The sequence below is a fragment of the Talpa occidentalis genome, unplaced genomic scaffold, assembly GCF_014898055.3.
Source record: "Talpa occidentalis isolate TD23 unplaced genomic scaffold, MPIMG_talOcc4v2.1 talOcc4.4, whole genome shotgun sequence".
Lineage (NCBI taxonomy): Eukaryota > Metazoa > Chordata > Mammalia > Eulipotyphla > Talpidae > Talpa > Talpa occidentalis.
This window is the reverse complement of record NW_023604295.1, coordinates 129,937,445-129,960,495: the sequence shown is the minus strand read 5'-3', so window position 1 is coordinate 129,960,495 and position 23,051 is coordinate 129,937,445. Positions and strand designations below refer to the sequence as shown.

Sequence of the window (23,051 nt, the reverse complement as noted above, 5' to 3'; positions counted from 1 at the left end):
GCTCAGCGAAATAAGCCAAAAAGAAAAAGAAAAATACCGGATGGTCTCACTCATAGCAGGAATCTAGAAAACTTAAATAAGGGACCAGGAAAAAGAATAACTATAAGAAAGAAAATATCAAAATCAACAAATAACTATGAACAAGAGACACTCTATGGGGGATGGGGGGCAGGGAAAGGAGGGCTTGGGGTCAAAATAAGGGGGTTGTAATTATATGGGGAATATAAAAATAAAAATTTGAATTAAAAAAAATAAAACCTGTGCACGAATTGTGTGACCCTAGCATGAAAGAGTTAATATATTAGATAACTGAACACAGGAATGGGATAGTCATAGATTATGCTGACAGGACAAAAACTTGAAACTTGCAGATAACCAAAGTCAACATTGGAGCCAAGCAAATACTCTCTACAGAGTCAGCTTAGGAAAGGCTGACGCCCGTCCATTTTTAAGTGGTGAGAGACACCCTGTCCTCCAGCACCACAGGAGAAATTGCACTTTCAGGTATAGAACTTCTATTATTGTGATTGCTACCAAATAGTTTTTATAGTGAAGCATAGTTTTTACTTTATGAGGAATGTATTAGTGTATGTTCTAATTTCCTGTGTAGAGAGCGAGGAGGAACTAATAAATATGGAAATATTGAGAATATAAATGTAAGATATTTTTAAAACAGAATAACGACTGATTTAAAAATTAAAAGCAGGCTTGACTATTTTCAGAGTATTTCTTTACTTAAGGATTCTAGACTGGTGTTATCAGCATTGTTGCTAGTAATTTTCTTTCTGCTTAAACACAGAGGTTTCAGATGTGTTTAATTCCTTGCTCTAAATTCTCTTTTCCATTACTAATAACAGGTGACAAATGAATACTAAGCACAATAGGCACTGGAGGGCTTAATTTGCTAATCCCAAATTCTAGGCACAAAATGTAAAGAAAACATTTGCTTTCTGTTCTGGCAATTGTGTGCTTAGGTTTGGCATTTAGACATATACAAGACAAGTTCTATCACCTAAAATTAAGGTTAATGTTAACTATGATTGACAACCAGCAGAGTTATGCATGCATTGCTTTTTCTTTTAGGATGATTTCATTCAGGCAAGCAGCTTATTTCATTTGCTTGTTTACTACAGTTTCCTATGGTAAGTGGATGATTAATGAGACATACAATTAAGAGTATATGAGGAAGTAATTAGCAGGACATACCTGCCAGCCCCAGAGAAAGCTATTTGACATACAGCTTTGGGAAGGAGAAAGGCTGTGATAAGTCAGGGAACATATCCTTTTATTAGTACTTCTTTGAAGTATTGCCCTACACACCCCAGGGGGACAGGTCTAGAAGTGAGTTCCTTTAAGCATCTGTTAACAGGAAGTGTCATTTCTGTTTGGAAATCATTCTCTACAAAGCAGTCTTAAAACAATCAGACCTCTATTTTCTTTAATAAACATTTAAAAAATCTATTTTACCTGAATATTCAAAAGTGCTAGGCATTTCATGGTGTCTGGGTTCAACCTAAGTATCATAAAATAGGTACCTAGTACTTATTTTTACACTTTTAGGCCACATGGGAACCCAGTCAGAAATGAAAGTTTTTGGCTTAAATTAATTTAGTAAGACATCCATTTTGATAATTCCAGTTTCAAAACCTAGATTTTGATTTTGCCCGTTTTATTAAATTTTCAAAGAAAAAAAGATGATTCTGGAAAAAAAGTGACAATTTTTGGACACTTTTTCATTAATCATTGCAGAGTAGAGTTTTCTCTGTAAAACTGTTATAGGTGAATTCTGGACCCATGTAAAATCAGATGGCTACAGCAGAGGATTTCTTACTTACCTCTCAAATGGATGGCTCAGATTAATATCTCTTGCATAAGGGCTATATGCATGAAGAGATACAATTTCTTTAAGATATTAATATTTCTAAGCCATCACTGCGCTCCCTCTCCCTCACTCCTAGTTGCTCTTCTGAGGCATAATCATCCCCATGCACACCCCCATCGACTGCTGGGAAGGAGAAGCCAGAGATACTGTGGTCACTTCAATTTCATTTCTTTGGTAAATAATTTTCATGATCATGCTCAGAAAATTAGAGTTACAAATAACCAAAAACTCAGAGACTATATATTGTCTGTAGTCCCACAGTGCCAAAAAAAGCCTTTGCTAAAACTCTTGTTTAAGCAAAATACTGGTTTTAGAAAAATATTTAAAAAATACAAAAAATACTAAAATACAAAAAAATACATAAATATATGTATATAGATACATATATCTATTTTCACATTTAATAGAAATGTAATTAATTATAGGTACTTTTTATGACTTATGTGTCCCAAATTATAACTATCTTTTCATGCACATATATGTGTATGTATGTATATGTATATACAAAAACACATATTTTGAGTTTAGTGTTCTTCCCTATTGGTGGTATTTTTCAGTATACTTCTAGAAACATATTCAATTATTTCTGTAAAATAAAATTTTGGAAATAAAAATGCTAGATACAAAGATGTGAATATTTTCAAGGTTTTAATGACAATCATTGTGAAGTTACTTTTCAGAGAGGTTGTTCCCAAGTAGACCTTTTATACAAGCAGATGAGTGTGGTCATTTACCCACCTTAGACACCTCTAGTAAGCATCTATTGCTTTGTGGTTGGGCATAATGCACCTTTCTGGACACAGAAAATTTATTTCTGGGAATTGTTGTCTCCCAGTTTGGGTCCATATGTTAGTTACCCAGACTGATCAGAACCAGTAAACAAGAGCCAAGCTGCTGGCTGCAGTGACCTGCTCAAGCCAAATCTTACAGCGAGACTTAAGCTTACACTTCAAGAATCAGCCTCTTACTTGTTTCTCATTCGGACTTGATATATCTGAGAATGCACAGTCTGAGCTTCTGGGACTACCCATCATGGAACAGAACAAATTTATAAAGACAATATATGTGTTGATGGGGATCAGCTGAGCACCAGGTCCATTCATTTCTCCCAAAGTCAGTCCACTATGGGTTCTTTGGCTTTTGAACCAATATATTTTATTTCGAACTAGCCATTTTGAACTCCTTTTTTTTTTTTTTTTTTATAGAGGCATGCTTTATTTATTTGTTTGCTGGTTTGTTTGTTTGTTTGTTTTTGTTTTATACATGCACTGGGTACAGTCAGAAGCGCGGGAGGGTGAGAGAATTCACCAGAGCCAGAGCGGGGAGCAGAGCAGGCAGAAGGACCGAAGTACACTGCTGAGGGGAGCAGCGGGCGGCAGGAGAGGTCTGCACGCCATGTGGGACCCTCCTCCGGTGGCCGGGGAGCAGCCGGGGATCGAACCGGCGCCACAGAGGCCGCGGGCAGCTTCGCAACCCAGCGCTCAACCGCTGCGCCACCAGGGAGGCCCTTGAACTCCTTTTTTACTTCACTTTTTGCAGTCAGAATCAGTAAATTAACACTGGTAACTTATATAATTAAAATGGTTTGCTAATATGATGAGTAAATGACATCTTGCAGTTTTAACTTGGCTATATATATATGATTCTTACCAATTTTCATATGTTTACCAGTTGCTTGTATTTCTTCCCCAGTTTTGCAAATTAGAGTACTTTTCTTACTTTTCTGGATGAAGCATTTTTAAAATAAGACCTAATAATCAGACCAAAGTCCATGAATACACAAGGGCCAGTGAGACAAGATGTAATGCAGTATTTGATGTTATGAGATAATTTACATCAAGTGCCTTATACACAATCTAAAATACAATACAAACATGCCTTCATTGTCATTGTCATCATTGCTATCATCATTACTAAATTATGAGGATAAGAACCAACACCTATTAGAACTTTCTTTTTGGTTCACTTCAAAGTTAGTGTATTTCCAATCACTCCTTTTAGCGCTGTTCATAAAGCCTTTATCACAGAATGATAACCGCCAGGTGATCACCAGCCATTGTGCATTCATACGTCATCATGGGGGAGAATGGCTGCTTGATGTGTATGAAGGAGTTAAAAACACCAATTGCTTAAAAAATAGGCAAATTTGGGCCTCCCCGGTGGCGCAGCGGTTGAGTGCTGGGCTGCAAAGCTGCCTGCAGCCTCTGCAGCGCTGGTTCGATCCCCGGCCACCGGCGAGGGTCCTACACGGCGCGCAGACCTCTCCTGCTGCACCCGCTGCTCCCCCCAGCAGTGCACTTCATCAGTCTGCCTGTTCTGCACCCCGCTCTGGCTCTGGTGAATTCTCTCACCCTCCCACGCTTCAGACTATACCCAGTGCTTGTATAAATAAATAAATAAATCTTTTAAAAAAAAAAGCAACTTTGCAGCTAGCTGTCGCTGTACCAACTACACAGTATTTGGGCATATATGAAATCAAAGTCCATACACTTGGGAACTTGTATTCCCAGAAGTTTCTACCAGAAGAGAACTCTGCTTTTCTAAATATAAACCTTCCCAAGGGTTAGTCATTTTAGCCATACCCCTGAGAGGGACAGAGCAAACTTGTTGATTTGAGTCGTGATTAGAGACTCAGGGCCAGAATCCGCAAAGGGCTAGGATAGTGCAGAGGAGATTTTAATCTTTAGAGCTTAACAAAGCACATGTGTCTAAGCTGCCCATTCCCTCAAAGGCCATGAAGAAATAGATAGTGAAACTGAAGCGTGACTGCTGATGGGGGGGCAGGGGACAAGTTGTCATTGAACTATCTGGTAGTTCATGGACAGTTGATCATCTATGATCATCTAAAAGTGCATATGCCACCTGGGTTGGGAAAGCTTACTAAGCAGACTTTGAAATGGTAAACTTAAATGCATATATTAAAGGCAACGTTTTAATATTTGAAATAGCAATATTATAAAAGATAATATTCACTACTCTAATAATATGTGGAATGCATTTCCACATATTATTAGAGTTGTGAACAATTCCAAACAGCAAGTAGTTCAGAATTTCTTTTCAATTTAGTATTTGCTTACACTACCTAAAAAAGAGCAAATACTGTTCCTATGCACTCATTTGTGAAGGAACCAACACCCCAAAATTGCTTGCTTGCTTGCATTAAACTGAGATGAGAAACATTTAAAATTGTACCCTAGAGATGGGAACAAGAGTAGAAGTTAAAGGCAATTTATGTCCCAGGACATTCATTAGCCATGTAGCTCTTCAGCAGGACTGTTACTTAACCTTTCTTAAAAAAAAAAAGTCAGATATGTATAAAACCAGTCTCTAGCTCCCTTTACAGAGCTATTGTGAGGCTCTAGTGGGGATATTTGTTATAAAAGTTTTTTGAAAAAGAGATCATACGTGGTTATTTTTATGGGACTGACATGCTCATCACTGCACCAAAATAGCCCCTAAAAGGTGGTTATTTTTTATTTTTTTAAAGATTTATTTATTCATGCATGCAAGAACTGGGTTACAGGCCAGAGGTGTAGGGGAGTGAGAAGATTTACCAGAGACAAAGTGGGGAACAGAACAGGCAGATGTACTGAAATACACTGCTGAGGGGAGCAGCGGGTGAGTCAGGAGAGGTCTGCTGTGTAAAAGGTGGTTGGTTATTTTGGAAGCATGATATCGCCATAGCCTGTCAGAGAGAAACCAAATGAGGATAATTTATGTGCAAATTATTGTATTATTGTATGATTTAATAAAAATCTACCAAGTTTTTTTTTTTTTTTTTTATAAAGAAGTATCATAAAATGACTTTACAGGGCCTCCCCGGTGGCGCAGCGGTTGAGCGCTGGGTTGCGAAGCTGCCCGCGGCCTCTGCAGCGCAGGTTCGATCCCTGGCTGCTCCCTGGCCACCGGAGGAGGGTCCCACATGGCGCGCAGACCTCTCCTGCTGCCCACTGCTCCCCTCAGCAGTGTACTTCGGTCCTTCTGCCTGCTCTGCTCCCCGCTCTGGCTCTGGTGAATTCTCTCACCCTCCCGCGCTTCTGACTGTACTCAGTGCTTGTATAAATAAATAAATATATCTTTAAAAATAAATAAATAAATAAAATGACTTTACATAACATCTTGCATCAGTCGCATAGTTCCCTCAATATATTAATTTTCCCTCTTCAGTGAAAGTCAAGTTGTATAGCTCACTCGGTATTTAGCAGAGAAAGTAATAAGGTTTGGAACACAGATATATTTCTATTAAAATTATGACATGCTTTGGTTTGAAGTTGATGTGTTTTTTTTTTTTCAATTATTCTATCACAGGATGCCTGACTCAACTATATAGAAATATCTTCTTCAAAGGTGGGGATGTAGCTGCCATCTACTCCCCAAATGCCCAACACTGTCAGATGATGTGTACCTTCCATCCAAGGTGTTTGCTATTCAGTTTTCTTCCTGCAAGTTCAACTAACAACACAGACAAAAGGTAAAAAGTTGCCATTTCATTCTTGGAGAAACCAGTCATTTCTCAAAATGTAATCAGTTGTATGTAAAAAGGGACAGCATGTGGCAGGGTTCTATTTCTCAAATGGGAATCAAGGCTCAGCTTCATTGGAATTATTTGGAGTGGTTCTTACCTAAGCAAATTCTTACAGCTATACCTACTGAAGAGGCCAGGTCTCTTGGATCTGGAAACATAAATTTTAAACAATGCTTCATTCACTTAAAGTAAGAGCAGCTTGTCACTTTCTATCCACAGTCTCAAAAAAATTCTTATAGATCATTGCTCTAAGAGATTGTCTCAAGAAAGTCTAGTTAACAGATGTATATTTCATCTGAAAAAGGAAGCATACTTGCTGTCTAACCTATGATCACAGTTGTGGATAACACAACCCTCCTATAAGAGAAAGCAAGCATTCTGTTGAGAATGTAATTAAGTAATAACCAGAGTTAGTAATTTGGATAAGTGAGAGCATTTGGGAAAATAGTTGGTAATTAAGAATCTTACTAGATGATAGTTTCCTAAGTGTAGTCATAATTTCATCATAATTTTCTTTAATTTGGACCAATATCCAGAACAAATGTATTTAGAAAAATAACCTACAAAGTGAGACTATAGTTCCCCAAAAGTTTAGGAACTTAGGAAGGATCATTAACACTTTTTTTGTTTATATCAGTCTCAATAAAATGCATTGCCAGAAAGAGTGGATGCAAGTAACACCTCAGGAAAATTAAAAAATGAAGGAAAGACAGTAATTCCCTAAATTGCCTCAAAAGAAAAGCAGAAAACTCTTTTGGGATGCATCTTTTTTGGTTCCCTGACTTTCAATCAAAGAAGACAATATACATGTTTCATTTGAGCTACTAAAATTTTTAAATCTGAGAGAGGTGAAGAGACCAGTGGAAACTGTAAGCACTTCATCATTCAGGCTATCTGAGCTATTCCCTTACCCCCATTTACCCAAAGGTGGGTGTAGAACTCCAGAGCAGGAAATCACTGGTCTTTTCCTGTCATCCAGAGGCCCCTCGGGAAAGGAGGTGTATAAATCAGTATTATTACAACCCCACTGTGGCTAATAACCATTTTTAATCAAAGTGACTCAGACATTCTCTGTTTCTCTGCTGACTCTGATGAAGGTCCCTTGATACTGCATTGGAGACAGGTGCCAGAAGGACCTTGTTTTGATGGTTGTTGATCCAATTTGCTCTTCTCTTGAGAATACTGACCAGCATGTCCAATGGCCACACTGAGCCACTCAGACCAACTGGCATTTCATGCATCTTGGTTTTCAGCATGATCTGGTGCTCAAATTAGCTCTTTAATTTAACTTAACTTCTGTACTTAAAAATGTGATTGTAAAGGAAAATAATGCTAAATTGGATATTGCAAAGACCATGAGATATTGTAGAATTCCTCCAAGAATACACTTTCCAGCACATATCAGGGAAGCAGTATTATTTTCCTTATTGTTGGCTATATTTATTAGTGTATAAAAATGCTAGATATATATATCTTCAATGTTTATTATTTTACTTCCTAAGTGAAGCTACTTTTAAAAACAGGTTTGGTTGCTTCTTCAAAGACAGTGTTACAGGATCCTTGCCAAGAGTATCACGGACAAATGCAATTTCTGGACATTCCTTAAAGCAATGTGGTCATCAAATAAGTGGTAAGGTGGGACTTTCTTTGCAGAATTCGAGTGAATAATGGGTCTGCTTTAGAACAGCTCTGGCTCGAAGTCTCCACTATAGTGGACTTTTGGAGGGAGCACTCAGAACTGAGATGCAGCTGTGTTCTGACGCATCCTCTTGTCTTTGTCAGCCAACACATGCTTCACCAACCTCTATTATTTCTGAGGTTACACTACAGTGTAAGGGAGACAGAAAATGAATAAACATCCAAACATCATTCCACCTTGATTCTAGGTAAGAAACTTTTTTTTAAAAAAGATGTATTTATTTATGCATACAAGAGCTGGGATAGAGGCCAGAGATGCAGGGTGAGAGGATGCAGGGTGACAGGCCAGAGATCCTCTGGTGAGAGGATTCACCAGAGACAGAGTGGGGAACAGAACAGGCAGACTAACTGAAATACACTGCTGAGGGGAGCAGCAGACGAGACAGGAGAGGTCTGCTGCGCCATGTGGGTTGCTCACTGGCAGGCCAGGGATTGAACTCATGCTGCAGAGACTGTGGATTGCTTCATAGTGTGGTGCTTAACCCCTTGCACCACCAGGGAGGCCCAAGAAACTTGAAGAGAATCTAGGTGTTCCCCTCCCTATTTTACTTGAGGGCTCTTAGTGGTTCTCAGCCAGGGTAATTATGTCCTTCCAGGGGACACTTAGCAATATTTTGGGGGTGGGGGGGATATTACTGGCATCTGGTGAGTAGAGGCCAGAGATGCTGCTAAACATTCTACAAAGCACAGGGAAGCCCCCACCACACAACTGGCCTAGCCCCAAATGTCTGCAGTGCCAAGGTTAAGAATCCCTGTCGTATACTCCTAAACCCAAACTGAAGGACTGGGCTCTGTAAATCTTGTTAAGAATAATATTTCTAGAAAGAAATATGAAGACTAGGACATAAATCATTGAGATTTTATCTTTAGTTACTCTATTTATCTATAGTTAATTTCATGGGTTCAAATTTTGGATATTTAAACATTTTTCAACCTTTCCTCTCCCAGTAATACCATTCCCCCAACACACACATACACACACACACACACACACACACATCTTGTACCTGTAGTTTATATCAACCAGTCCTTAGTCATAAAGCTGTGGGCCTGATGTAGCCAATACGTAGTTTACCCAAGATCTATTTTATAGATCAAATCTGGATCTTAATGTAACTTAGTACAATTTCATTAAGCATTATTTTCAATTGTGTATCACAGTAAAATTGAAAGAAAAACATAATATGGTGCTTTTCTCAATACTCTCATTATTATTATGTTTTCCACCCAAATTTAGTCTTCTCACAGAGTTTGATTCAATATTTCCTTCTAACTCTCCCTAGGTATCTTAAAGTGAAAAATTGCTGTCAGGCACATAAAGTCTCTAAACTCAGGGCCAATTTTAGTTTAAAATATTTAGAGGTTAGTTTATAACTTTCCACTAATCATAAAGAAAAGCCTTAGTTTGTAAGTATCCCCTTAGTTTATAGTCTCTTATGCAACAGAATTAGGAGGAGACTCCAGTTTGACAATCTGATAATCTGCAAATCTTTGTGTACATGGACCGCTGTGAATAATCCACCACTCTGCCCACCTCAATATATCTTTTCTGCTCAACTATGATTCTTCCACCATTACCATCATTAATCTGGTTTTATGACATCTTCAAGGATACCACTTAGGTGTGGAAAATTATATATAATACAATATGGTTTAAACTGCTGGTTTCCTTAACCAAGAGTCTAACTAACAAAATTGAGTCTTTAAAAGAGCCAAAATTTATAAATTTGGTTCACATTCTATTAAAATAATTATCTATATATTTTCTTTTTTTTTTTTAATATGTTAGCCTAGGAACTCCTAGGTTTGTTTTGTTTTGTTTTGTTTTTTATAGAGGCATGTTTTTATTTATTTTTATTTATTTGTTTGTTTGTTTTTGTTTATACATGCACTGGGTACAGTCAGAAGCGCGGGAGGGTGAGAGAGTTCACCAGAGCCAGAGCAGGGAGCAGAACAGGCAGAAGGACTGAAGCACACTTCTGAGGGGAGCAGCGGGCGGCAGGAGAGGTCTGCGCGCCATGTGGGACCCTCCTCCGGTAGCCGGGGAGCAGCCGGGAATCGAACCGGCACCGCAGAGGCCGCGGGCAGCTTCGCAACCCAGCGCTCAACCGCTGCGCCACCAGGGAGGCCTATCTATATATTTTCAACTGAAAAGATTCTTAGGTGGAACATAACATAATTTTAAAGTAAGAACAAAAATGGTTTCATCATACATATATAAAAACTTCACATTTTAAAATGATTTGACACATAGATGTCAATGACAGGGCTAACAGATGTAATTCACAAGCAGACAGGAGTAGTTGAATACCAAGAAATAACACAGAGATAAACCCTCTCAGCGCAAGAGGTTGAAGGCCAATCCCTAGTATACATTACTGCCTTATTTATACATTACTGCCTTATTTATCACTATTCAATAATTTTAACATGAAATATTACTTCTATGGCTGCACATACCTTATAGTTTTGGAAGTACAGTAGCCCTTTTTTCATGCCAGTGCTCTAACGTCTATTAGAATGTATTTATTTCAAGTGCAGTATAATAATTTAGTGACATAATAAGAAAATCCCAAAGCCCCTAGTTAATATGGAAGATATCATAAATGGACTAATATTCTTCCAAATTACCCTACTCAAATGGTTAAACAGTGGATGATCTACTTCTAGAAAGGATACTGAATTTTGCTCTATGTGTTTTATCTGTACAGCTTGCCACCGTGACATTTATAAAGGAATTGATATTAGAGGAGTCAATATTAATGAATCTAAAGTTGAAAGTGTTGAAGAATGCCAGAAAAGATGTACGAACAATATCCTCTGCCAATTTTTCACCTATGCCACAGAAAAATTTTATATTGCAGGATATCGGTGAGTAAAATTTATAGCATTTGTTCTTTCTGATGGTACTTTTTAGGATTTCTGTTTATTGTAACCTTTTTTTTTTCCCAGCAGAAAAACAAACAAGGCTTTTAGACCTAACTACTCCCTTTATTTGCTTAATCAATTTTGGTATCATTTTTCCAAAGCAAATAATTTTCATTTGGCCCACAGAGAGCATGTTCTTGTGGAATGAGGGTTAGTATTAAAGAATAAAGTTCCCACCCCATTCTCACTAACTTTTCCTCTGCAGGGGGAAAAGTTGTGTATTTGGTTAATAATGCAAAACACCTAACCCACTCATTTTCAAAGCCATTATTCTCATTACTTTGTTTATTTTACACCCATCATGGATCCTGTCAACTCAGAGTGGACTGCTGCATGTAACTCAATGTTTACGAAGCAGAGTAACCTCTTTTCTTTGCTTTCAGGAACACCTGCATATTAAAGCACAGTCCTGGAGGTACACCCACAAGTATAAAAGTCCTGGATAATGTGGCATCTGGATTCTCACTGAAGCCCTGTGCACTCTCAGAAATTGGTAATTGTCTGGCTACTTTTTCTCTATGGTATTCATTCTTCTTTAAACATTCATTAGAATTCAGTGGTAAAGGCCTTGGCTTTTCTCAGTGGGTAAGTGTTGATTACAAATTCAGTCTCTTTATATTTTATTAGACTATTCAGATTTTCTAGTTCTTTTTCAGTCAGTTTCAATGGTTTGTGTATTTCTAGGTATTTGTCCATTTTGTTTAGTTTTTCTAATTTGTTAGTATACAGTTCCTAATAATAGTTTTTAGTTACAATCCCTTTAATTTCAGATTTATAATTTCCCCAGAATTTTTAAAGGACAGCTTTGCTGGACATAGAATTCTTGGCTAATAGTCTTTTTCTTTTAATATTTTGAATCTATCATTTTACTGTCTTTGAGTTTTATTGGTTTGATGAGAAATCAGTGGTTACTCTTACTGGGAGCAGTTTGTGTATGACAAGTTCTTTTTCTACTGTTTCATTCAACATATTTTATCTTTTGCTTTCAACAGTTTGAGTATGATGTGTTTAGGTCTGGATTGCTTTGAGCTCATTTTACCTGAGCTTTCATGAGCTTCTTGTGGAATATGGAAAAACAAAACAAAGAGTCATATAAAACTGAACTAATAACAAGCCCTAGAAATCTGACTGTAGACTTGAGGCTACTTGAGGGTGGGGGTGGGGAGGTAGGGTGGGTGGATGTGTCGTGGTAACCTATACCTGAAGGGGGGAATCCTATACCTCTAAATAATATACAGCGCTGCAAACCAATGTTACCTTGATTTAAAAAAAATAAAGTATTTCCTAACACCTAAGCATAGTCCAGAAAAGAAATGGGTCTTGCCATGAGGTAGTAAGCTCCTTATCACTATAGATGTCTAATTCAACGTTGAAAAACTTGCCAGGGATATCCTTGAGAAGATGCAATTATAGCTTGGCATAGATGACCCCTTAAATTCTCCTCCAGCTTGAAGAGTCTCTGATTTTTAAAAAAGATTTAATTAGTTGAGTTCTTGTTTCCTAGACCACCTACATAAAGTTAATATTATGTTATGGGGAGAAGCTCTCTTTTGATCCAACTGCTTGAATTAGTATTCTTTTGTCCTTCCCGTAATAATTGCTGTTATGATATTTTAGCCAACATAATTTTGTTAGATTTCTACTATAAAATTAAGTGAATAATAGAAAAGTGGAATTATAAAATAAGATCATATAAGGACAATGAAAGTGGGTTTTCTCCTGTTCTAATCAATGGACAGACACATGGTTTTCTTGTTAGTTATCTGAAATTTTTGTTTCTCTCTTTTTATAAAATTTTTTTTCATAAAATTCAGAAAAACGTAAGACAATTCCTTGTGTTCCGAAGGCTGGGAACTCAGGGACGGGAACTCAGGCTGTTTGCACTGGTTGGGGATGGGACTGGTAGTATAGGCAGAGCTAGTTAATTCCTCTGACATATGAATCTGACTTATCAGAATTAGATCAATTTTTTTCCTCTTTTAAACAGCAAACACGTTTGGGGCTGCTTTAACAGACATTTTTTGCACTTAGGTGTTTAGTGCTATGAGTTACAAATGGTCAAAATCTCCTCAGCATTATGTCACATGCTGACGACTTTCCTCCTTCTGCGAGTCCACAGGCTGCAACATGAACATCTTCCAACATCTTGCCTTTACTGATGTGGATGTTGCCAGAGTTAAGGCTCCAGACGCTCTTGTATGTCGAACCATCTGCACTTATCACCCCAACTGCCACTTCTTCACCTTCTATCCGAATACATGGACCATCGAATCCCAAAGGCGAGTATGAATGCGTAATACAAGTACTATCCTGTCACGTACTTTCATAGCTTGAGTTTTTTCTTAAGTTTTATTCATTTCCCTCAAAATGCTTAAACGCAGTTTGAGTGCTTTTCTTCCAGGTGCAGATTAGTTAAAAGATTAGCAGAGTTTTCTGCCAGCCTTCTTTTCCTTAAACCTAGCATTGAAGCAAGGAACACCAGCTGTGGGAAACAAAGGACCTTAATGCTTGGAATTAGCCTCAAGTAAAATCCCTGCCAGCAGCTTATACTTTAAGCTGGTTGGCTCTAACTACTCTGTTTCTGAAACTAGAGCTATGTTTATCCTGATCAAGGTTCTGCTCCTACCTTTCTACCCTCAGATTACCCACCCTTCATATACAAGATGAGGCCAAAGGAAGGGGCCGTGGTTACATAAGCACAACAGGAACATAAATCCCCAGAATATGCTCTTTCCTCCTTTTTTTCAATTAGAAGGTGCAATTTTACCATTTTCTTTTCACGCTATCTGCGCCTATCATTTTTCTTCCATAAGATGTGGCTTGACTTACATTTAATCTCTATAATTCATTAGAGTACTATAGCCTGATTTACTTTGAAGAATATTTCTCAGAAGAATAGAATTTTCAGGAGTGCTTTTTTTGACAGAGGTGTTTTTGTATTTACCTTTCTCTCTCACTTTTTTTTTTAATAGAAATATTTGTTTCCTTAAGACTTCGAAAAGTGGGGCACCGAGTCCCCCCACTCCTCAGGAAAATGCCATATCTGGATACAGCCTTTTAACCTGCTCAAAAACTTTGCCTGGTAATCTGATTCAATAATAATGTGACATAAAATGTGATGAATTTTATGATCAGCTGACAAATAATAGTGTTGACGTAATCCTAAATTCACTAAGAAGTTGTGTAATGGTGAATTATTGCTGTTTTCATTTTTTTATGTTTATAATTGGCACAGAGCCCTGCCATTTCAAAACTCACTCAAGAGTTGATTTCGGAGGGGAAGAACTGAATGTGACCTTCGTGGAAGGAGTGAATGTTTGCCAAGAGACTTGTACAAAGATGATCCGCTGTCAATTTTTCACTTATTCTTTACTCCCAGAGGATTGTAGAGGAGAGAAGTTAGTGAAACTTTCCTTTTCGAAGATAGTTGGCAAGACAATTTCCTGAGCCTTCCTTTTCTGTGAAGTTTGATCTTTATTCTGGTCATTTTACGTAGGTGTAAATGTTCCTTGCGATTGTCTTTGGATGGTTCCCCTACCAGGATTACATCCAGGACACAAGTGATCTCTGGTTATTCTTTGAGGTTGTGTAAAAGGGGAGATGGCTCTGGTGAGTACACTTTCCTTTTCCAGAGGTGTAAACAGATGTCTGTATTGCTTTTGTTTGTCTAGCTTGCTTAGTACCAAGTTGTGAAATACATAACGGGGATTATGTAGTGTGTTCCCTTAGGCAGAAGAGGACTCTGATTCCCCTCTAATTCCAACTGCCCAACATTCTCATTTTAGTTTGCACAACAAATGCAAACTCACGCATCGTTGGAGGAACAGACTCAGCATGGGGAGAGTGGCCCTGGCAGGTGAGCATGCAAGCTAGGCTGCCAGCTCAGAGGCACCTGTGTGGAGGCTCCATCATCAGCCCGCAGTGGGTCCTGACTGCTGCCCACTGCTTTGATGGGTGAGTTTGGGGAGCAGGGTGCAACTTATCCCTTGCCTTTTTGTTTTTATTTATTTTTAAATAATTTTTATGTTATTTATTGTTATTTATCCATTTTTAGATATAGTACTTTTTTCTTTTTTTTTTTTTTTTTTATAGTACTTTTTTCTTACATTGTTAATTTTTGGATGATACATGATTTCTCCCCTGAGGTGTGGTCACCATAGTTCTCTCACCACCAAAGCACCCATGGTCCATCACCGTATTCCCTCGTCTCCCCACCAGATATATTTTAAATGAGCTGAAGTCTCCCTAATTTGGCCCAGTGTATCTTCTGACGGTTTTGAATTTCATGGAAGCCACTGCTTTCAGATGTGGTGAACTGAACCTGATTTTTCTGTGATAAAATGCTAGAGTTTCTCCTTACCATAACTTTTCTCAGAAATGAAAAAGCAACTTTCTTATATTTGTATTTACAGTAAACATGAAATAATTATATAAATGTACATTTTCAGGTTTTTTTATCTAAATCTTCAGAGATTCAGCACTGCTGCTGTTAGTGAGGACAAAGTGCCAGGGGGAGAATTTAGAGAAGAAAAAATATGTCATAGGCAGCATTTTCTTCCCAGTTCTTTTTTGAGGGAGAAAGAGAAAGGAAAAATCACAATCTAAAGGCCAGTCTTCCTGGTTTCAAGGCCTTTATTTTTCCCTCCTAGGCTTTCCTTCCCAGATATTTGGAGAATTTATAGTGGCATTTCAAATCTGTCGGCGATAACAATGGAAACACCCGTCTCAAAAATTAAAGAGATTATTATTCACCAAGATTATAAAATCTCAGAAAGTGGTCATGATATTGCTTTAGTAAAACTTGAGGCACCTTTGAATTACACTGGTACGTAGCACATTCAGAAGAAGCTGTATAGCTGAATTGCTTTGTTTAAAAATTTCATATCAGTTTGAGCGATCTGAATGTGGAAAGGTTGTCTTTTTCTGGTTGGTGGAATTGGGGAAAAGGCAAGAATCATCAAGGAAATTAAAACCTATGCTTGACAAAAACAAAATTTCTTCTACTTGCAGGGCAAGAAACTTGAGTTAGTTCCTTCAGGTAGGAATGCTAAGTGCCACATTACTGAAACAATAGACATAAGAATGTTTTTGTCATCTGGGAAATGTTCTTTTCCTTTGACAAGAGTAGCAGAATTTCCATGGCCTTGGGCTTAGACATACCAAGAATATATGATGGCAAGTGGGATAAGATAGTAATTTCCAGGAGTAAATTGAGTAGAGAGTGATGCAATAGAAAGCTCTAGGAAGATGGTGGCATCTTGGCTGGAGGTACTGCCATAGGAGGTAAAGATCTCCATAGTCATAGATTCCCTTTTGTCCATTAAGGACTGTGACTCTGGGCAAGGTTCTTTCATCTCTTTGCATCTCTGATTTCCTCATCTGTAAAGTGGGCATGGTAATCACACCTTGATTTGTCTAGTAACTAAATTTAATAGTTAAAGCACTTACAAATAGCATGTGAATAGTGTAGACATTTGGCCATTACTATTAAGTGTAGCACACAGAGTAAGACACAAGAACTTTTACATTCTTTTGACAGTAAATTTGGGTTCTGAGTTTTAGAATGTCTCCAGAAAAATTAATACCAAAAATATCATGTAAGAATGACACTGATGGTGAGAAATTTTCTTGAACCATTGCCCTTAGAATTTGAACAGAGGGGCCTCTCTGGTAGCCTATGGGTTAAGTCTCAGTGCTATCACCTCTGTGGCCTAGGTTCAATCCCCAGCTGGGAGCTAACCCACATCTGGTGCAGCAGACCTCTTCTGTCTCAACTGCGGCTCCCCTCAGCAGTATATTTCAGTAGATCCATCTGTTCTGCTCCCTACTATGTCTCTGGTAAATCCTCTCACCCCTGGCACCTCTGGCCTGCACTCCAGTTCTTCAACAAACAAATCAACATTTTTTTAAAAAGAAGTTGAACAGAAAGCAAAAATGTTATTTTTGGTGCTACTCTACTGTAAGAGAATATGGGTAAAGTAAAGCATGCATTATTCAAGTCTGTAATTACATCTGTAATTTTGTCTAACCAAGCCCTAATTTAAAAATTATCTTTCAGAATTACAAAAACAAATATGCCTACCTTCCAAACACAACATAAATACAATTTATACCAACTGTTGGGTAACTGGATGGGGTTTCACAAAGGAAAAAGGTATGACGTGACATTTTAAATGTTGTTCCTAAAGCAAATCTTATGTATCAAAGTACATTGAGTAGATCAGTTTAATTGACTTTTCTCTAAAATTGCATATACCGTCTTGATCTTTTCAATCTACTCATTCCCAAATATTTATCCAGTGATTCTTGATAAGTGAGCCTGGAAGATTTTGTTAGAAGACCTTTTAATCATCTTACTTTATAATTAAGATCATTTGTTTGAGTTCACAAAAAGGACACACCCATACGGGGCTAACAAGACCAGCCTATTCATCCTATCCTCAGTATTTACAGTTCTTATTTTCCAGGACGTGGTTCTCCCGCCACATGAATGACCAGTATAGGCAGGCTTGCCTTCTCTCTTTATGGCACTTAGTTTTGTCTTGTTTTGTTTTTGTATGTTTCCATGAACACTTCCTGAAACCAGTGATCCACTTCCCTACCAATGCTTTAAATAATTCAGTAAGATACATGAGTTTATAAAGGAAGCCAATGAAATTGCAATAGTTATTAAAATAATTTACATATAATTGATGGCGAAGTCATAGGTTCTGCTAATACTGTGTGTGTTGCCTCTATTCCTAACTGAAGGGAGTGTTAGGGTTCAGTTGGAGGTTAGTTAAAATAAAGATTTTTTTTTTTCTATCTGCGTTTATAAACCATGTGAATTCTTTCGGTGAGCCTTGTTAAAAATCCTTGCTTATTGATACATGGAGTATTTCAATTTTCCAGGAAACAGATCATTCTTTCTTCCCCAAATTATGTTCCTGATAGACACTATAGGGAATATTTGCATGTTATTGGAGAGAGCTTGAGGATCTCTTGATTTAGTCTTTTATCCAATGAATTCAAATTTTTGAAGTTTTTGACCAATACCTTGACACAGAAAGAAATTAAAAGTTAGCCCAACTAAACAAAGAGCTTTCCCAACATATGTCCATGGGGAATCCGGACACGTCATTACTTACAAAGTTTCCTCATGGAAAATGCTCGCTTGCAGTTACACAAAAAACAAAACACTCCTGTGTTGCTAGAGGTTTGGGTTTTTTCTTCAAACATCATATACTTTAAAATTATCATTTTGAGTATATAAAACAAATCCTGAAATGTAAGAACTTCCAGGCATTGGGATGGTAGGTGATAAAAGGGAATTTCTATTGAGACAAGAAGATGGCAGAGAATACGAAAGCAAAATCTCTGGTGCAGGGTTTTCCCAACATTGCATCAAAAGCCACTAGTTGTCTTTCTCAATCTCTCTTTCTCTCTCCTTCCCTCCCTCCCTACTTTTCTCCTTCCCTTCTCCAATCTCCCTCCTGTTTCTCTGTGTGTATAATTCTACTTTCTCACTGTTACTAATTTTACCCAAAAAATGATCTTAATAAAAAGTTTATCTTTCCCATATCCCTCAAGGCTATAGTTTTGTTTTCATATTATATTTTCTTCTTCTGAAGTTATATATTGGTACTTCATAGGTGAAATCCAAAATATCCTCCAGAAGGCAAGTATTCCTTTGGTAACAAATGAAGAATGCCAGAAAAGATACAGCGATTATGAAATAACCAAGCAGATGATTTGTGCTGGCTATAAAGAAGGCGGGAAAGATGCTTGTAAGGTAATGCTTACAATTATGAGAAAACTCCAACAGCAACCTGAGAAAATTCATTTAAAAGTATATTTTCCAAGAGTACATCATTCTAGTGTTTTTTAAAAAAAATTCAGAACCAAATGATCTGATAGTTCTGTAACTGTTACCAAATTGAATGTCTGTCATTTACATATAGTTTGCATACATGTCACAGTCTGTGCAGAGACATGCAGTATTTAAGGGGGGGGGAATTGTATGTAAGACAACTGTACTAAAATATAAGGACATTAGATTTGACATAGGGATGATGATGTCAAAATATCTTTGTTGGAATAAACAGAAAATGCAACCATATTATTGAATTACATCATTTTCACCACATCCAACAGCTAATGAGGCTGAGCGAGTGGAAAAACTCTAAGAAACTGGATGTGTTGTGTGACTATAGAACTTTAAAGGCACATTTATCCTAACTTTCTATCATATTCTTTTTCTACCCTCTGTGACAGGGAGATTCAGGTGGTCCCTTAGCTTGTAAACACAAAGGAATATGGCACTTGGTGGGCATCACCAGTTGGGGTGAAGGCTGTGGCCACAGGGATCACCCAGGTGTCTACACCAAAGTTGCTGAATACTTGGACTGGATTTTAGAGAAGACAGAACAGTGATGGACAGCCTTTTGATGAAGTTGCCAGTGTGACGAGATTTTTAGAGGTGAAAAGAGGTGGTTTGTGACATAAGTTTTACAATCTGGTTTCAGCGCACATGCTGAGCCTTGGAGTCCTTACTTGCCAAAGCCTGGAGAGTGGTATCTACCTCCACAGATAAAAAACAAAATCAAAAAACAAAAAACAATGAACACCGCTACCAACCAAGCTGCTGAGGGCTGCGTCTTGCAGAGAGAGGTATGCCCTCAGCATTTGGAGGTAACAACTGTACATCTCCATGATTGTTTGCTGTGAAATAAAATGGGAAAACAGTGTGGCTAAAAAGTGTTTTCTTCTGATTGGGAAACAGAACTGAGTCTAGACTAAGCTAGTCTAGATTCCTGCACAGTGTCTGGGATCAAATCATTGCAATCTAACCACTTCCTCTGAACTCAGTGCATCTCCAAGCTAATCCTTTCTTCTCTGTGCCTCCCCTGTGTGGTTATTAAAATCTACTTCCTACCTCACCTGGAATGAAGAGCAGCAGTGACTTGGGGTTTGTTCTGCCAAGTGGAAGGGGATTTTCACTTTTCCAAGGAAGAGATGGAGGGGGGGAATTGAAAGAGAATAGTCGTACAAATTTTCATTTTGACCTTGGGGACCCTGGATAGCTGAGTGTTCCAACCCAGGTGCCCAGGGAAGGCCTGTGGGGCTACAGTGGTCTGATTGCAGCTCCCACAGTAGGCTCATGGGACAGGCTTTGTGGAAGGTGAGGGACCTTTTTGGCAGGGGCCTTCATGGTTACCAGGCTCTGTAATTCAAGAAGCACTCTTAGGTCGAACTATTTCATAAAACTCATGGTAGAAGGAAGTAGCTCTGGAATGAAGGTTATAAATCTTTCAGCAACACATACATATTTCAAACTGACCAGTGATGAGTACAACAGGTACCCAATAGTTGAATTCAGTTCAGTTAAACTGATTTACCATTTACATTGAACTGACCATTGGCGAAATACTATATAAAAAAGTGAAGTTTCTAAAAGAGATTGAGGCTTTCCTTCTTTATGCAAAGACACGCTGAATGATACAAAGGGCTAATAGTGGCAGAAGCTGAAGGAAAACCATGAGATCTAGCTATTCACAAACCAGACAAAAGAAAACAGGAGCATAAAAATTACAGTAGAAGAAAATCCTGCAGATTTTGTAAAATCTGGCTCAATTCCATGAAACGATTAAAAAATAAACCACAACTTCAATGTTTACTTTTGCATGCATTAAAGGTATTGGTCTTTTGTTCTGTGCAGGTGTTGTTTTACATTTAAAAGGCAAAAATGGCTTGCAGTGAAATCTTTGATCTCAGGCTTTCAGTATTGATAATTCTAAAGGGTGTATGACAGGACTTTGGAAAGCTTGCAGGGGTAACCATGGGGTTTTTGTTGGTCAGGGAATGAACTTATTTAAGCAAAACTGAGAGAAAAACTTTAAATATAGAACTTCTGTGGGGTATAAAACACCATTTTCAAGTTGCCAGTGGGGGCCAGTGGTCATGTAATGTCTTCTTTATTGCTCACTGTGTCTCCATGTATGGGGTGACCAGAGGAGCCCGTCACACAGCAAGAGCACTGGGGGGACTGAGAAGCATGTTAGAGGCTAAGAAAGAGAGAGGTTGGAATGACTTCACTCTCATAAGAAGGAGTGGAAAGAGGAAACATGGGTGAGTGCCACCCACGAGAGGGTGGTGACAGGATGAAGTCTGGAAACTAGCATGTGTGTGACCTCAGAACATGACTAGGTGGAATACACAGCACGTGTACACAGCTGATACAAAGTTAGCCAAGCGCTCCAATGTTCTTGCTCCTCGCCAATGCGTGGGCAATCTCTAAACTAAAAACTTTAATTCTTGGGCCTCCCGGGTGGCGCAGCAGTTGAGCGCTGGGCTGCGAAGTTGCCCACAGCCGCCGGGCGAGGGTCCCACACGGTACGCAGACCTCTCCTGCCGCCCGCTGCTCCCCTCAGCAGTGTACTTCATCAGTCTGCCTGTTCTGTTCCCTGCTCTGGCTCTGGTGAATTCTCTTACCCTCCCGCACCTCTGACTGTACCCAGTGCTTGTATAAATAAATAAATAAATAAATCTTAAAAAAAAAAAAACTTTAATTTTTGTTTAACTATTGTTCACCTGCTCATTAAACTGTAAACATCTTAGAAGGAGGCCCTCTTTCATTCAAATTGTGTAGAAAGGGGATTCAGTAAATGTCTTGTCAATATGTCTTTATTCCAAATATAAGACAGGGTAGGTTGAAGAAGTAAAAATATGAACTCAAGGCCACTGGCAAGGACAGAGCCAGGACTAAGCTCGGCATTCATAACCCCTGATTACATCCTCTAGGCCCATTTCAGATTCTCTCACAGGATGAATTCTAGTCTGCAACAGCACTAGTTGGAGAGTGTCAGAATACTTACTGTCAGAGTGAATGAAAGGACTATTTAATCCCAAGGAGTTCCTATGCAATTAAGATTAATTCCACTTTTATTTGAATAGACAAAAATATCTTAGAATCCTTGTATTATTTCAAAGGTTTAGCTCTTTCAACATCTAGCTAAATGAAACCACAGAAAATATTTGGTTTTCCAGCGAAGTATTTCATTAGTCTTTCTGTTTCCCTCATTAGGGATAGAGAGCTGTCATTCTAGTTTTTTTGCTTGCCTCAGGATTAAGAGGAGGCATCACGGAGTAAACAATGCCAGGTATAAGGATCTTACAAAATTTCACATATCAGTTTTCCATAAAGACCTTTCTTGGCATACATTTACCATTCTATGTTTGAATCATAAGTATGTGCTTTCTGTGTAACTGGAATGCATTTAATTAAAGATGGGAAACACAAAGAAATAACTAAGGACTCTTTATGCCAATAAATATGTCATAAAACTTTGCAGTAGATAAAAAAAAATCCTTCCAGACAGAATGCCACAATAACACCTTAGCTGTTGTTGAGGCAACAACTTTTGTAAGTTCAGATTTAAACTTCTGTAAGTTCAAATCTAAAATTTCTCTAAAATTTCTGCCCTATGGGATAAAAACGCTCACTTTTCTTCTTTTCAAAAATTTTCTAATTTTGGGCCTCCCCGGGAGGTGCAGGAAGTTGAGCACCGCGCTGTGAAGCTGTCTGCAGCCTCCGTAGTGCTGGTTTGATCCCGGCCGGCAGGCGAGGGTCCCACATGGTGCAGCAGACCTCTCCTGTCTCGCCTGCTGCTCCCCTCAGCAGTGTATTCCGTCAGTCTGCCTGTTCTGTTCCCCACTCTGTCTCTTGTGAATCCTCTCACCCTCGCATACATCTGGCCTGTACCCCAGTTCTTGTATAAATAAATAAATCTTTAAATAACTATATTAAAAAATTCTCAATTTTTTTTATATGGATCTAGGCTTCAAATATACCTAACTTTACTATTTTCTCACTGTCCACTCAGTAACTTCTCTTTCCCAATATTTCCCTTCCTGTAGGGTTTTGAAAGGGCTGTCCAGATTCTAGTCATCTTTCTCTGTAGACATTCGGCTCCCAGGGCCCAGGTATCCACACCTTCAGAAACCATTCATGTAATGGCAACATTATTGTAACAGACACTA

The 23,051-nt window shown here is 38.3% G+C and overlaps 1 protein-coding gene across 3 annotated transcripts; it reads left to right on the top strand.

Moving 5' to 3' along the window:
* Positions 1-1,084: 1,084 nt before the first annotated feature.
* Positions 1,085-19,455, top strand: KLKB1 (kallikrein B1). 3 transcript variants are annotated; one of them, XM_037524727.1, is made up of 14 exons: positions 1,085-1,142; positions 6,191-6,353; positions 7,931-8,037; positions 10,817-10,976; positions 11,417-11,526; positions 13,153-13,312; positions 14,006-14,115; positions 14,269-14,431; positions 14,530-14,642; positions 14,819-14,987; positions 15,683-15,858; positions 17,092-17,187; positions 18,665-18,804; positions 19,287-19,455. In XM_037524727.1, exons 1-14 carry the CDS (start codon positions 1,085-1,087, stop codon positions 19,443-19,445), a joined length of 1,884 nt encoding a protein of 627 aa, XP_037380624.1. In that variant the 3' UTR covers positions 19,446-19,455. The 3 variants fall into 3 exon arrangements, with proteins under 3 accessions (XP_037380624.1, XP_037380625.1, XP_037380626.1); XM_037524728.1 differs by lacking the exons at positions 1,085-1,142; positions 18,665-18,804 and having other exon boundaries at positions 6,277-6,353; positions 19,287-19,315; XM_037524729.1 differs by lacking the exons at positions 1,085-1,142; positions 6,191-6,353; positions 7,931-8,037; positions 10,817-10,976; positions 11,417-11,526 and having other exon boundaries at positions 13,182-13,321; positions 13,984-14,115.
* Positions 19,456-23,051: the final 3,596 nt, after the last annotated feature.

Excerpts from the sequence above, each read along its gene's own strand:
- KLKB1 (XM_037524727.1), top strand. The coding sequence starts at position 1,085 with ATGATTTCATTCAGGCAAGCAGCTTATTTCATTTGCTTGTTTACTACA. Across the intron at positions 10,977-11,416 it reads TTTTATATTGCAGGATATCG|GAACACCTGCATATTAAAGC; the intron begins GTGAGTAAAATT and ends CTTTGCTTTCAG. Across the intron at positions 14,116-14,268 it reads CTGCTCAAAAACTTTGCCTG|AGCCCTGCCATTTCAAAACT; the intron begins GTAATCTGATTC and ends TAATTGGCACAG.